At 52.5% G+C, this 15,197-nt stretch overlaps 1 protein-coding gene across 1 annotated transcript in view; it reads right to left on the bottom strand.

Moving 5' to 3' along the window:
- LOC144950886 (uncharacterized) overlaps nt 1-15,197 on the bottom strand; it is a 65,803-nt gene that overhangs the window by 23,327 nt on the left and 27,279 nt on the right. Inside the window, exons 3-5 of the mRNA XM_078881055.1 lie at nt 9,377-9,800; nt 8,887-9,048; nt 6,278-6,496 (exon numbers count right to left, since the gene is read on the bottom strand). Of these exons, the coding sequence (XP_078737181.1) occupies nt 6,278-6,496; nt 8,887-9,048; nt 9,377-9,800 (805 nt within the window). The remainder of the gene's footprint in view (nt 1-6,277; nt 6,497-8,886; nt 9,049-9,376; nt 9,801-15,197) is intronic.

Here is a 15,197-nt window from a genome sequence, read left to right as displayed (position 1 = left end):
CTCACCACCCTCTCACCACCTGCTCACCACCTGCTCACCACCTGCTCACCACCCTCTCACCACCTGCTCACCACCCTCTCACCACCCTCTCACCACCTGCTCACCACCCTCTCACCACCCTCTCACCACCCTCTCACCACCTGCTCACCACCCTCTCACCACCCTCTCACCACCTGCTCACCACCTGCTCACCACCCGCTCACCACCTGCTCACCACCCTCTCACCACCTGCTCACCACCTGCTCACCACCCGCTCACCACCTGCTCACCACCCGCTCACCACCTGCTCACCACCCTCTCACCACCTGCTCACCACCCTCTCACCACCCTCTCACCACCCTCTCACCACCTGCTCACCACCTGCTCACCACCCTCTCACTACCCTCTCACCACCCTCTCACCACCCTCTCACCACCGCTCACCACCCTCTCACCACCCTCTCACCACCCTCTCACCACCCTCTCACCACCCGCTCACCACCTGCTCACCACCCTCTCACCACCTGCTCACCACCCTCTCACCACTCTCTCACCACCCTCTCACCACCCTCTCACCACCCTCTCACCACCTGCTCACCACCCTCTCACCACCTGCTCACCACCCTCTCACCACCTGCTCACCACCCTCTCACCACCCTCTCACCACCCGCTCACCACCTGCTCACCACCCTCTCACCACCTGCTCACCACCCTCTCACCACCCTCTCACCACCCTCTCACCACCTGCTCACCACCTGCTCACCACCTGCTCACCACCTGCTCACCACCCTCTCACCACCTGCTCACCACCCTCTCACCACCCTCTCGCCACCCTCTCACCACCTGCTCACCACCTGCTCACCACCCTCTCACCACCCTCTCACCACCCTCTCACCACCCCGCTCACCACCTGCTCACCACCCTCTCACCACCCTCTCACTACCCTCTCACCACCTGCTCACCACCCTCTAACCCCCTCTCACCACCCTCTCACCACCCTCTCACCACCTGCTCACCACCCTCTCACCACCCTCTCACCACCCTCTCACCACCCGCTCACCACCTGCTCACCACCCTCTCACCACCCTCTCACCACCCTCTCACCACCCTCTCACCACCTGCTCACCACCTGCTCACCACCCTCTCACCACCCTCTCACCACCCTCTCACCACCCTCTCACCACCCACTCACCACCTGCTCACCACCCTCTCACCACCCTCTCACCACCCTCTCACCACCTGCTCACCACCCTCTCACCACCCTCTCACCACCCTCTCACCACCTGCTCACCACCTTCTCGCCACCCTCTCACCACCTGCTCACCACCTGCTCACCACCCTCTCACCACCCTCTCACCACCCTCTCACCACCCGCTCACCACCTGCTCACCACCCTCTCACCACTATCTCACCACCCTCTCACCACCTGCTCACCACCCTCTAACCCCCTCTCACCACCCTCTCACCACCCTCTCACCACCTGCTCACCACCCTCTCACCACCCTCTCACCACCCTCTCACCACCCGCTCACCACCTGCTCGCCACCCTCTCACCACCCTCTCACCACCCTCTCACCACCCTCTCACCACCTGCTCACCACCTGCTCACCACCCTCTCACCACCCTCTCACCACCCTCTCACCACCCTCTCACCACCCGCTCACCACCTGCTCACCACCCTCTCACCACCCTCTCACCACCCTCTCACCACCTGCTCACCACCCTCTCACCACCCTCTCACCACCCTCTCACCACCCTCTCACCACCCTCTCACCACCCTCTCACCACCCTCTCACCACCCTCTCACCACCCTCTCACCACCCTCTCACCACCCTCTCACCACCCTCTCACCACCCTCTCACCACCCTCTCACCACCCTCTCACCACCCTCTCACCACCCTCTCACCACCAGCTGACTACCCTCTCACCACCCTCTCACCACCCTCTCACCACCTGCTCACCACCCTCTAACCGCCCGATCGCAACCCTCTCACCGCGAGATGCACAACTTTCTCACCACCCCCGCTCACCGCAAGTGTCACCCCCGCTCACCACCAGCTCACCACGAAACTCACCACCCGCTCACCACCCGCTCACCACAAGCCTCACCCCAAATGTGAACAGGGAATGGCTCTGCCTCCTGGCCACGGAGCCTTGACCAGGCCTGCCCACCATCACGAGGGCCTCAGGGGCTCCAGCAACACGCAGAACAACCCTGTTGCCCTGGCCTACTGACGTTACCAGAGTCCCTCGACCAGGTCAACAAGGCAGAGGTGTCTTCTTGGTTCTTATGGTAAAGTCACGTAGAAGGGAAATAATAAAATAATAAAAATAAAACGTAATAAAATTTCGATTTAAAGCTTCTTTCGTGACTGCAGGGATTCATCTTCTTGGTTCTTTCGGTAAAGTCACGTAGAAGGGAAATAATAATAAAATAATAAAAATAAAACGTAATAAAATTTCGATTTAAAGCTTCTTTCGTGACTGCAGGGATTCATCTTCTTGGTTCTTTCGGTAAAGTCACGTAGAAGGGAAATAATAATAAAATAATAAAAATAAAACGTAATAAAATTTCGATTTAAAGCTTCTTTCGTGACTGCAGGGATTCATCTTCTTGGTTCTTTCGGTAAAGTCACGTAGAAGGGAAATAATAATAAAATAATAAAAAATAAAACGTAATAAAATTTCGATTTAAAGCTTCTTTCGTGACTGCAGGGATTCATCTTCTTGGTTCTTTCGGTAAAGTCACGTAGAAGGGAAATAATAATAAAATAATAAAAATAAAACATAATAAAATAATTCTCACGACGTTTCGGCCACAACGCAAGCAGCCGTCCTCAGGTGAAGAAACAGGTCTGTCGAGAAGACAGCGTCTGTTTCTTCACCTGATGACGGCTGCTTGCGTTGTGGACGAAACGTCGTGAGAATGATTTTATTATGTTTTATTTTTATTATTTCATTATTTCCCTTCTACGTGACTTTACCGAAAGAGGCAAGCAGATGAATCCCTGCAGTCACGAGAGCTTTAAATCGAAATTTAAAGCAGAGGTGATAGAGTTTTGTAGTACATGTTGTTTGTCGTTTATTGTGAAAATTCGGTCACAGTTCCTATGCTCACTGTTACATTGCTTTTATGGCTTTACTTTGGTAATTTTCGAAAAGTGTTTTTGTTTGGCCATGTTTGTTTGTTGTAGTACGGAGTTAGACTGATGGCCTTAATCTAAGTTGTCTTGTGGTTGTTGTTGTTGTTGTTTGACTTGCATCCCACTGGGATTTTTGCACACAGCGTTGGTGTACGGTGCTTTTTCTGCAATATTTTGCTGTCTTTTCTTGGATTTTCTGTTTGCACTTAGTCACATATTCACTTTAAGATGTTTTTTTGTTCATGTGTTTTGTTTGTTGCGGTTGCACCCGATTCAAGAGCCGAATGGCTCACAGGGCTATACCTAATCAATGAACTTGAACTTGTTGGGATTTGCTCACACCTCTGCTGTAGCAGATGGTCAGAGAATTATATGGCATCCGTGCAGGACCGCCCAGTGCCTGGAACCCCATTGGGGCTCCGCAAGCCTCTCTTGGGCTTGCTGCCAGGCAAAGGCGATGTTGAATAATCCTTGGCAGAACCTTTCTTGGCACACCGAGGAGGGAGATGCCCCTGGAGTTGGTACAATCTGTATGATCGCCCTTCTTAAAAAGGTTGGGGGTGTGTGGGAGGGGGGGGGGGGCACCAGGGCATCCTTCCAATTCTACGGAAAGCCATGCTGTTGCCCAGACAACTGTATTGATGTCACGTAGGGCAGTCTGCGCACAGGCGCCAAGCCTTCATTCAGTAGTTCGCTGCTCGGGATATCATCTCTGCCACCGCTACTTGCTTAGCGGGTGACACCTCGGCCAGCCAGCCAGCCAGCCACTCATTAGGGGCCGACCATAAATGACGTCACGCGATTTTGGACGATTTTTGACCCCCCCCCCTCCATCGTCACACGGCGTCACAAAAAGTCAGACCCCCCCCCCCCTCGAATATGACGTCACAAAGCTCCGCCCCCCCTCCCCCCCAAAAAAAATAAAAGCATGCTTCAAATCGCTTTAAACTTTTGTCATTGTAGTGCGTATTTAATGTGGCGCTGCACTCTGATGCTGTAGGAGAAAACATTTATTAAAAAGTATATTTAGTTAATTAGAACGTGTTGCCTATATTTATTTAAAGTTGAGCACTTTTGATGTGACGTCACATTTCTCAAACCCCCACCCCTCCCCCCTCGTCACACATCGTCACAAATCTCTGAACCCACCACCCCCCCCCCCCCTAAGTACGTGACGTCATTTATGGACGGGCCCCTTAGGGGTTGGCGACTTCTGCCGATGTTTGAGGCACGGCAGCCCCAGTAGGGTTTGTCCCCCAACCTTGTTGTATGGGCGGAGGGAATTCGAATCCATCCAAGACCTCACAGAAATGCTCAGCAAACCCGCAAACCTCTTTCATGGGCGGTCGCAGATCCGAAAACTTTTCTCTCCCTTGAAAGATCGCGATGAGTGCGGTGCCGCAAATTTTTTTTTTTTCTTTTTCATGGAATCAAAGAATGATTCGTGATCGCGGACCAGCCAGGCAGATTCCGTTTTGCGCAATTGATCAGCATGGGGTTTAACACTTGGCAGGCTTTCGCGACCAATATTATTCATGATCAACGTGTTTGGGTTTAGATCGCGTTATTTATCAATGCGTCGTAACCCTCCACCACCCGACACGGCCAATCAGTAAAAAAAGTGTCACGTTGACAAAAGACAAATTAGTTCACCATACTGATCAGCAGGGTTGACTACGTACGGTGCGAAAGACGTTCAACAGATAAACATTATCTCTCTCACACACAAGACAAAGTTCGCCCGTGTAGCCTGTGACAGACTGTGGGGGCAAGTGCTGTTAGCGAGTAGCACCTATGAAGGCCGGAACGGCACACGAGGGGGTGGGGTGGCCAACACCACGCCCGACCGCCTTTGTCTCCCCAGTGGCGATGTTTTACACGCCGCACAAGGCACTTATTTGAGGCCGAGTCGACTTAGGGGAGGCCCATGACCGGTTCAGATAATCGCCACCGGTGTTGGCCGTGAGCGGGGAATTGAAACCAGATCGCCGGGTTCATAGCGCAGCGTAGCGCTAGCCGCTACACTACACAGAGGCAACACACACACGCACACACGCACACACACGCACACACACGTACACGTACACGCACACGCACCCACACACACACGCACACACACACAGACGCACACACACACGCACACACACACAGACACACACACGCACACACACACACACGCACACACACACACACCCACACACACACACGCACGCACGCACGCACACACACACACACACCCACACACACACACACGCACGCACACACACACACACGCACACACACAGACACACACACGCACACACGCGCACGCACGCACACACACACGCACACACACACGCACACACACACGCACACACACGCGCACGCACACACACGCACACACACACACACACACACACGCACACACACACACACACGCACACACACGCACACACACACACACGCACAGACGCACACACACACGCACACACGCACACACACACGCACACACACAGACGCACACACACACGCACCCACACACGCACACACACGCACACACACGTACACGCACACGCACACACACACACACACACACGTACACGCACACGCACACACACGCACACACACGTACACGCACACACACACACACGCACACACGCACACACACACGCGCACACACACACGCGCACATACACACACACACGCACACACACACACGCACGCACACACGCACACACACGCGCACACACACACACACGCACACACACACACGCACGCACACACGCACACACACGCGCACACACACACACACGCACACACACACACGCACACACGCACACACACACACACGCGCACACACACACGCGCACATACACACACACACGCACACACACACACACGCACACACACACACACACGCACACACACACGCACGCACACACGCACACACACGCGCACACACACACACGCACACACACACACACACGCACACACACACGCACACACACACGCACGCACACACACGCGCACACACACACACGTACACACGCACACACACACACGCACACACACACGCACACACACGCGCACACACACACACACACGTACACACACACACACGCACACATACACACACACACGCACACACACACACCCACACACACGCGCGCGCGTCACCTTCTCCTGGTATTGTCGACGCGAGGAGTCGAGCGACTGGATGAGCGCCGTGGCGTGCCCGATGAACATGGCGTAGCACGTGGCGCCCACGATCATGCTCAGCATGGTGAGCCACACGTCCGCCTGGCCCAGCGGGGCGCGCTGCCCGTAGCCGATGCACAGCATGTGGCTCATGGCCTTGAAGAGCGCGTACGAGTACTGACGACCCCACGTGTCGTTCTGCGGTGGGGGGAGGTGAGGGGGGGGGGGCAGGTGACAGAGTGGTGAGATGTTGACTAGCTCGCCTGGTACGCAGGAGATCGTGGGTTCGATCCCAACGCTGACGACTGTTGTTGTATTTGGAGTTTGTGTGTCTCTCTCTCACTCTCTCATCATCGCGGTGGCTATGAGATGTTAACAGCATGTGGCTCATGGCCTTGAAGAGCGCGTACGAGTACTGACGACCCCACGTGTCGTTCTGCGGTGGGGGAGGGAGGGAGGGGAGGTGAGGGGGGGGGGGCAGGTGACAGAGTGGTGAGATGTTGACTAGCTCGCCTGGTACGCAGGAGGTCGTGGGTTCGATCCCAACGCTGACGACTGTTGTTGTATTTGGAGTTTGTGTGTCTCTCTCTCTCATCATCGCGGTGGCTAGGGGATGTTAACAGCATGTGGCTCATGGCCTTGAAGAGCGCGTACGAGTACTGACGACCCCACGTGTCGTTCTGCGGTGGGGGAGGCAGGGAAGGTGAGGGGGGCAGGTGCCAGTGGTGAGATGTTGACTACCTCGCCTGGTACGCAGGAGGTCGTGGGTTCGATTCCAACGCTGACGATTGTTGTTGCATTTGAGGTTTGCGTGTCTCTCTCTCATCATCACGGTGGCTAGGAGATGTTAACTACCTCTCCTGGTGTACAGGAGGTCGTGGGTTCAATCCCGACGCTGACGCCTGCTGCTGTATATTTGGAGTTTGCGTGTCTCTCTTTCTCCCTATGGTCGTGTGGTTCTCTGGATTTCCCCTCCACATTTAGAATCAACATCACTCGTTGGGAGTTATTTGAGCTGCTATGCATTTGCACGTGGTGGTGGTGGTGATGACGATGATGCTGCTAAGCCCACTTCGTCGAGCTGTCATTTGTGATGACTCAGGCAAGGCCCTACTGAGCTGTACAGCTCAGTGAGGCCTTGCCTGGCAAACTAAACAAAAACATTCTTCATTGTTCATGTGGTTGGGAAGGTGAATGGGTTACGGGGATAGGTGGGTGGGTAGGTGAATTGGTTATGGTGGTATGTGGGTGGGTAGGTGAATGCGTTACAAAAATCTAGCAGCCTCCTTCCGTTATTATTGAGCTGATCTGGCCCATGTCTTCCAATTACTCCAGACCAGGGGCCAGCATCATGACCAACTCGGGCATTGAAGTCACCCAACAAGATGACTCTATCCCGAGGGGCCACTTTAGCCAGCACCTGTGACAGGAGGCCATAGAAGGCATCTGACTCATCGGCCTTGCCTGCATCCCTCCACGGATGTTCGTCTTCAGTGGGGGCATAAGTAACCACGACCACCACTCCTCGCCTCCGGTTGATGGGAAGGCGAGCCCCAAGTAGCCTGGGGCTTGCAGCTTCCCACACCTCGCCGCCACGCTCCCATGCCCCCTCATTATTTTGTTTATAAGAAGAGCCACTCCCTGTTATTGGCAGTCTCCTGCCCCCAGAATAAAACTGTCCACCCCTCATTGTTACAGGAGCCAGAGCTGGTCCACCGGACCTCCTGAATACCAGATAGATCCAGGCGGTACCGGTCCAGCTCCCGACAGAGGAGTGGCAGCCTCTCCTCCGCAGTGAGTGTTCGAACATTCCACGTGGCCACACGTAGTGGTTTTTTGTTGTTTCTGGAGGAGCCCCGAGGGTAAGGATTCAGTCTCCTGGCTCCGCCAAATGGGGTTTGGCCAGGAGACGTCATAGACGCCTGTCCCCCCGGGGCCTCTGGCACAAGCTTACCTATACAATTTTGTCGTCGTGGTTTAGTGGTAATTAATTGAAAGTTGGAGGGGTTACCGGCCCCTCGCACCCGTCCAGAGCCCCCATTTGGCCACTGTGGTGGTTAAAAATGCCGTGAGGGGAAAGGCCAATCGGAATTGGCCCTCCCCTCCCCCACAGCAATACCCACGACCACGTTGCCTGTCCGGCGTCACGAGGAGGTAGGGGGTTGTTTTGACGGACAAAGACAAAGATAAAGATCCCCCGTATAGCCTTAACAGACTGTAGGGGCAAGTGCTGTTAGCGAGCACCTATGAAGGCCGGAACGGTACACGAGGGGGTGGGTGGCCAGCACCACGCCCGACCGCCTTTGTCTCCCTAGGGGCGATATTTACACACCGCACCAGGTACTCATTTGAGGCTGAGTCGACCTAGGAGAGGCCCAGGACCGGTTCAGATAATCGTCACTGGCGGTGTTGGCCGTGAGCGGGAATCGAACCCGGGTCGCCAGTTCCATAGCGCAGCGCGCTAACCGCTGCACCACCGCTCCCACAAACGGACAAAGACACGCACACACGCACACACACACACACGCACACACGCGCACACACGCACACACGCGCACACACAAACACACGCACACACACACACGCACCTGCATGCCATTGAGCGCCACCCAGCAGTCCCCGGGGAAATCCTGCAGCAGAGGGACGAGGAACTGGAGGCAGCCGTCCCAGTGGCACAGCAGGAGGATCATCGCGATGACGTTCACGATGCGAACCACAGCGCTCGCGAGGTCGTACGTCATGTGGAAGATCTGGCGAGAGAGAGAGAGAGTGGGGAGAGTGGGGGAGAGATGGAGACAGGGTGATGGGGAGAGGTAGAGGGAGGGAGTGAGTGAGTGAGGGAGGGAGGGAGGGAGTGAGGAAGGGAGTGAGTGAGGGAGGAAGGGAGTGAGGTGATAACGTCAGAACAAAAGAGCCCCTCGCCTCCTCCCTGTACCTCTCACTTTCTCTTTCATCTCTCACCCCCCCCAGCCCCCCCCCCCCCCCCCCAGCCCCCTCCCCCCACTACCTGGACGTCTCACCTCCTCTACGCATCCCTCACCCTCCCAGCCCCCACCACCACCTGCACAACGGCCTCACCTCCTCCCACTGGTGGATGTATCTGATGAGCCGCGAGAGGCGTAGCAGCCGCAGGAGGCTGAGGATCTTGGTGAAGCGGACGATGCGCAGGGCACGCGCCGTCTTGTACACCTCGGAGTCGATGCGCGACTCGACGATGAGGAAGATGTAGTCGACCGGGATGGACGAGACGAAGTCGACGAAGAACCAGCCCTTGAGGTACCTCATCTTGATGCAGCGCGGCTCGAGGACGATCTCGGACTTGTCCTCGGAGACGATTCCCGTGCGGAAGTTGAGCACCAGGTCGACGAGGAAGAACGTGTCGGAGAGGACGTTGAAGACGATCCAGGGCACCGTGTTCTCGTTCTTGAAGAAGGTGATTCCCACGGGGATGATGATGAGGTTGCCTACCATGAGCATCAACATGATGAGGTCCCAGTAGAACCTGGGGGTGGAGGGGGAAGACACCCGTGTGGTGAAGGTCGTCCGTTCGACGTTCGTCGTCAATCAGCCATCGGTCCATCGAGTGCCGCGCGAAGCACAGGGATGAAGACGCGGGTCGCGACCTCCGGGGAAATGGCGAGGAACGCGGCAAGACGAGCTGGGCGATTCGAGAGGCAAAATATCGAGAGAGCGAGCGAGAGAGCGAGAGTGGGGGGTTTACATAAAGCCAAGTTTTAAAATTTTAATTAAAAAAAATTAAATAAAAAATTTACGAAATGATGAACGAAGCAAAGTGCCGAATACACCGAGCATCTTCTTGTTTCCACTGATCGTAAAAAAAGAGCGAGAGAGAGAGCGAGAGAGAGCGCGAGAGAGAGAGCGAGAGAGACAGCAAGAGAGTGAAAGAGCGAGAGAGACTTTTGACTGTTTAAACAACTTGTTTTGCTGCCAGCAGCAACAGCTCTGGAGTCACTTGTGATATGGGGTCACCAACATCGAGTAGATAATTAATTTTCAACCAAAAAGTTTCGTTTCGTGGAAAAAAAAATTAGGGCAATATTTGAAGGTAGACGGGAAGACGCCCTTGGAAAGGGATGAGTTTAAAGGGGACACAAGGAAGAGGATGATACGGGGGAAGAAGGTGAGGTAGATGGAAGGCAGAAATAGACTCCAGGGTTGGGGGGGTGGTAGTGGTGAATCATGGAAACGACCACGGATAGCTCAAATGAAGATCCATAATATAGTGGGGGTTTCTTTGGGTTCGATCGTGAAAATATAAATGTGTCGTTAAATCCGCCACCACCCGACACAGCCAATTAGTAAGAAGTTTCTTCTTGGTTTTTATGGTAAAGTCACGTCTGAATGAGACGCTGTCTTTCCGACAGAACTGTTCTTCACCTGAGGACGGCTGCTTGCGTTGTGGCCGAAACGTCGTGAGAATTATTTTATTATGTTTTATTTTTATTATTTTATTATTTCCCTTCCACGTGACTTTACCGAAAGAACCAATAAGATGAATCCCTGCAGTCACGAAAGCTTTAAATCGAAATTTAGAAGGAAGTTTGTCGCGTAAACAGAACGTGGCCAATTCGTAACTAGTACAGCAACGCCGGTTGTGTGTCGGAGAGCAAATCCACAACTTTTACAATCAAATGAAGACGTTGGGGTGACGGCGAAGAGAGGAGAACCAGTGGCACGGAGGGGAGAAAAAAATACGAGGAGATGGAACAGTGTAGATTGGGGGGAGGGGGGAGGGGTGGTGATGGGCGAATGATTTCAACCTCGGAGGAGAAATGGTTGGGAGAAGGTCAGAGGGCAGAGAGGGCACTGGGAGGAGAGAGGAGAGGGCGAGGAAGCGGAGACTTTTACAGATTTCGTGACCTACAAGAAATGTGAAAAAATAAGAGAATGGTGAGGCGTGCCTGGGTCTGGGCCGTAAGAGTTGGGGGGTGGAGAGACGTTACAGCATTACGCGCCTTTGTGAACGCGAGTGTCGGTCGAGTCCGAAGGGAGGCAGAAAGCCATGGTGGGTAGGGGAGGGAAGGGAGGGAGGGAGGGAGGGAGGGAGGGGAGGGGGAGAGGGAGGGAGGGAGAGAGGGGAGGGAGGGAGGGAGAGAGGGAGGGGAGGGAGGGGGAGAGGGGGAGGGAGGGAGGGAGGGAGAGGAGAGGGAGGGAGGGAGGGAGGGAGGGGAGGGAGGGAGGGAGGGAGGGGAGGGAGGGAGGGAGAGAGGGGAGGGATGGAGGGAGGGGTAGGGAGGGGGAGAGGGGAGGGAGGGAGGGAGGGAGGGGGAGGGAGGGGAGGGGGAGGGAGGGAGGGAGGGAGGGAGAGAGGGAGGGGAGGGAGGGGGAGAGGGGAGGGAGGGAGGGAGGGAGGGGAGGGAGGGAGGGAGGGAGGGAGGGGAGGGAGGGAGGGAGAGAGGGGAGGGAGGAGGGAGGGAGGGAGGGGAGGGAGGGGTAGGGAGGGAGGGGGAGAGGGGAGGGAGGGAGGGGAGAGGGGAGGGAGGGAGGGAGGGGGAGAGGGGAGGGAGGGAGGGAGGGGAGGGAGGGGGGAGAAGGGAGGGGAGGGAGGGGAGGGAGGTGCCTTCGCCGCTATGGTGCTGGTAGCGCAGCAGCAGGGGATCTGGTGATGGGGTTTTTGGGGGTGATTTGTGTTTCTTGTTGGTGTCTATGAACACAGTGACACACAATGGGACTAATGTTACACGGGAAACCCGCGTTATATCTTTAATAAAAAAAAGGGAGCACATAAGTAAAATATATATATATAAATGAATAAAAATACAAACAAACGACATGATGAACGAAGTAAAGTGCCGAATGACTGAGTGAGCATCTGTCTCGTCTGATCGTTTTAAAAAAAGAGGAGGGAGGGAGGGGGGGCTGAGAAGATGCGGGGGGGGGGGTGGGGAGACGCAGATCAGCAAAGGCGTCGAGAGAGGAAGAGGGAGCCAATGTAAGAGAAGAATCGGCGTCGTCAGCGGCAAGGGTGTGGAGGGAGAGGATCGAGGATAAGAGGAGATTACGGCAGAAGAGGGGGCAGCGTGTGGGGGGGTGGGGGTAGAGGCGGGAGGTGACGGTGATGGTCAGGGTGAGGAGGAGGAGAAAGAGAAGGTTTGAACGAAGGGAGAGGTGGTCAACAGAGATGGGGGAAGCTGTGAAATCGGGGGGGTGTTCAATGTCAAACCGGTCCTTGCATATAAACACCGAGGAATTGGCCGGCGTTGTTTCAAAACAAAGTGTTGATGAGACATTGACCATACTTCGCCACGCTGCTCAGCGCGGGTTGGTGAAGGCGTCCAGCGATAATGAGCAGAGTGAACCCGCCACTGATGTTGGTTAGTTGCCTGGAACGAAACTGGTACGTGTTGCTTCTTTCGGTGAAGTCATGTAGGAGGGAAGTAATAAAATAATACAAATAAAACAATAAAATAATAAAAATAAAACAATAAAATTCTGACGACGTTTCGATCGCAACACAAGCAATCATCATCAGGTGTTAAAACCACAGCTGATGATGATTGCTTGTGTTGCAATCGAAACGTCGTGAGAATTTTATTGTTTTATTTTTATTATTTTAGATGGTTTTCACAGCTGATGATGATTGCTTGTGTTGCACTCGAAGCTTCGTGAGAATTTTATTGTTTTATTTTTATTATTTTAGATGGTTTTCACAGCTGATGATGATTGCTTGTGTTGCAATCGAAACGTCGTGAGAATTGTATTGCTTTATTTTTATTATTTTAGATGGTTTTCACACCTGATGATGATGATTGCTTGTGTTGCAATCGAAACGTCGTGAGAATTGTATTGCTTTATTTTTATTATTTTAGATGGTTTTCACACCTGATGATGATGATTGCTTGTGTTGCAATCGAAACGTCGTGAGAATTGTATTGCTTTATTTTTATTATTTTAGATGGTTTTCACACCTGATGATGATGATTGCTTGTGTTGCAATCGAAACGTCGTGAGAATTGTATTGCTTTATTTTTATTATTTTAGATGGTTTTCACACCTGATGATGATGATTGCTTGTGTTGCAATCGAAACGTCGTGAGAATTTGATTGTTTTATTTTTATTATTTTATTATTTCCCTTCTACGTGACTTTACAAAAAGAACCAATAATATTAATCCCTGCAGTCACGAAAGCTTTAAATCGAAATGCTACGTGCTAGCCAAGTTTCATTGCTCGGTGCGCTAACCACTGCACCACCGCTCCAAATGCAACGTGCTAGCCAAGTTTCATAGCACGGTGCGCTAACCACTGCGCCACCGCTCCCCGTCGACCTCGTCCCGCTCATCGATAGCTGCTCCAGGGTTCAGAGCACCCTGGTACCGGTCCCGTGAGTCAACAATTGTCACCAATTCCTCGCAGTGCCTCTCATCCCCACGATGTGAAGGTAGCGAATCCTGTTAAGCCAATGAACGCTTCAATAGAATCACAATAGCACTCCAACTCCAGTTTCGTAACCGGCGCTGGGCACTTTTATGTAATTAATGCAAGCCTATGTTCACCCAAAAAGCGCTAAATAGATTCACCTTTTCACACGAATCTAACCTGCCAAATCGCAAACCACTCAACCGGCCATCAACTCTGATTATATCCAACCGGATCACGTGCATGGCTCTGCTGTTGTTGCTGCTGCTGATGTTTCTGTTGCTGTTGCTGCTGCTGCTGTTGCTGCTGCTGCTGCTGCTGCTGTTGCTGCTGCTGCAGCTGCTGCTGTTGCTGCTGCTGCTGCTGTTGCTGCTGCTGCTGTTGCTGCTGCTGCTGCTGTTGCTGCTGCTGCTGATGATGATGATGATGTCAAGGCACCTATTTCATAAGGCCTCGCGTGAGGGATATCGCTGAGTGCCTGGTTGCTTTGCCTTGGTGGCGAGTTGTTTAATTACCTCGCCTGGGATACAGGAGGTCGTGGGTTCGATTCCAACCCTGACGCCTGTTTTTAAATCCTTTATATTAAGTTCACTTGCTTGCTTGCTTGCGCGCTTACGACCGTGCAAATCTTTCGGTCGTTTTTTAACCCACTTCCCGTGATCCAATCGAGCTGACATTTTGCACACAGACTCGTTGTGCGTGACAATTTATTTTCGTGAAATTTTTTTTCTAAAATTTTACACTTTATAGGAAAAAATAAATTATATTTAATTACCAATTGCTTAATGGTGGCAGGCAATCATCTGACCCATAGGTGGCAGCCATCTCAAGCCAGAGGACGAGAGGACTCTAGCCGCCACGCATATAAAGGATTTATAGTGAAAAACTTTGTTTTTACGGGTTAATTATTTATATTTGGAGTCTGCATTTTTCTCCCCCTTCACATTAACAAAACTGGTCAACAAAAAACTATTTATTTTTCTGGCCTGGACTTTTGCAACTGTTTTAGGCTAATTTCAGGGTGCTGATTCCAAATCTTATCTCAGATTTGCTCTATCACATCTCATTTTTATGCTATCGGCATACCCCATTTTCATTGATTTTACCCGAAATTAACTCTGTCACTTATGATTGCAAGTTGTTGCGAGTCAGTGACTGCTTTAGTGTTTAAATATGGTGCTGTATTTTTAGGATAGTGTGTTTATAATATAATTTTATGAAGATATCCACATTTATTTAATATTTTTCTTCCGCAGTTTTTTTTATTGAAAATGCAATATTTGATATCTCAAAAACTTGATGTGATAGACAAAAACCGATGCCAGATTTGGAATCAGCACCTCAAAATTACCTTTCAACTGTTGGAATATCTTATGCCAGAAAAAGTGTGTTGACCAGTGTAATCAATTCTAGATTTGAAGCTTTCGTGACTGCAAGGATTCATATTCTTATGTTTTTTTGTAAAGTCACGTAGGTAAAAAATTAAAATTAATGAAAGTAAAATAAAAATACGGAAGCT

Source organism: Lampetra fluviatilis, chromosome 59 (assembly GCF_964198595.1).
Source record: "Lampetra fluviatilis chromosome 59, kcLamFluv1.1, whole genome shotgun sequence".
NCBI lineage: Eukaryota > Metazoa > Chordata > Hyperoartia > Petromyzontiformes > Petromyzontidae > Lampetra > Lampetra fluviatilis.
This window is presented reverse-complemented; position numbering and strand designations above follow the sequence as displayed.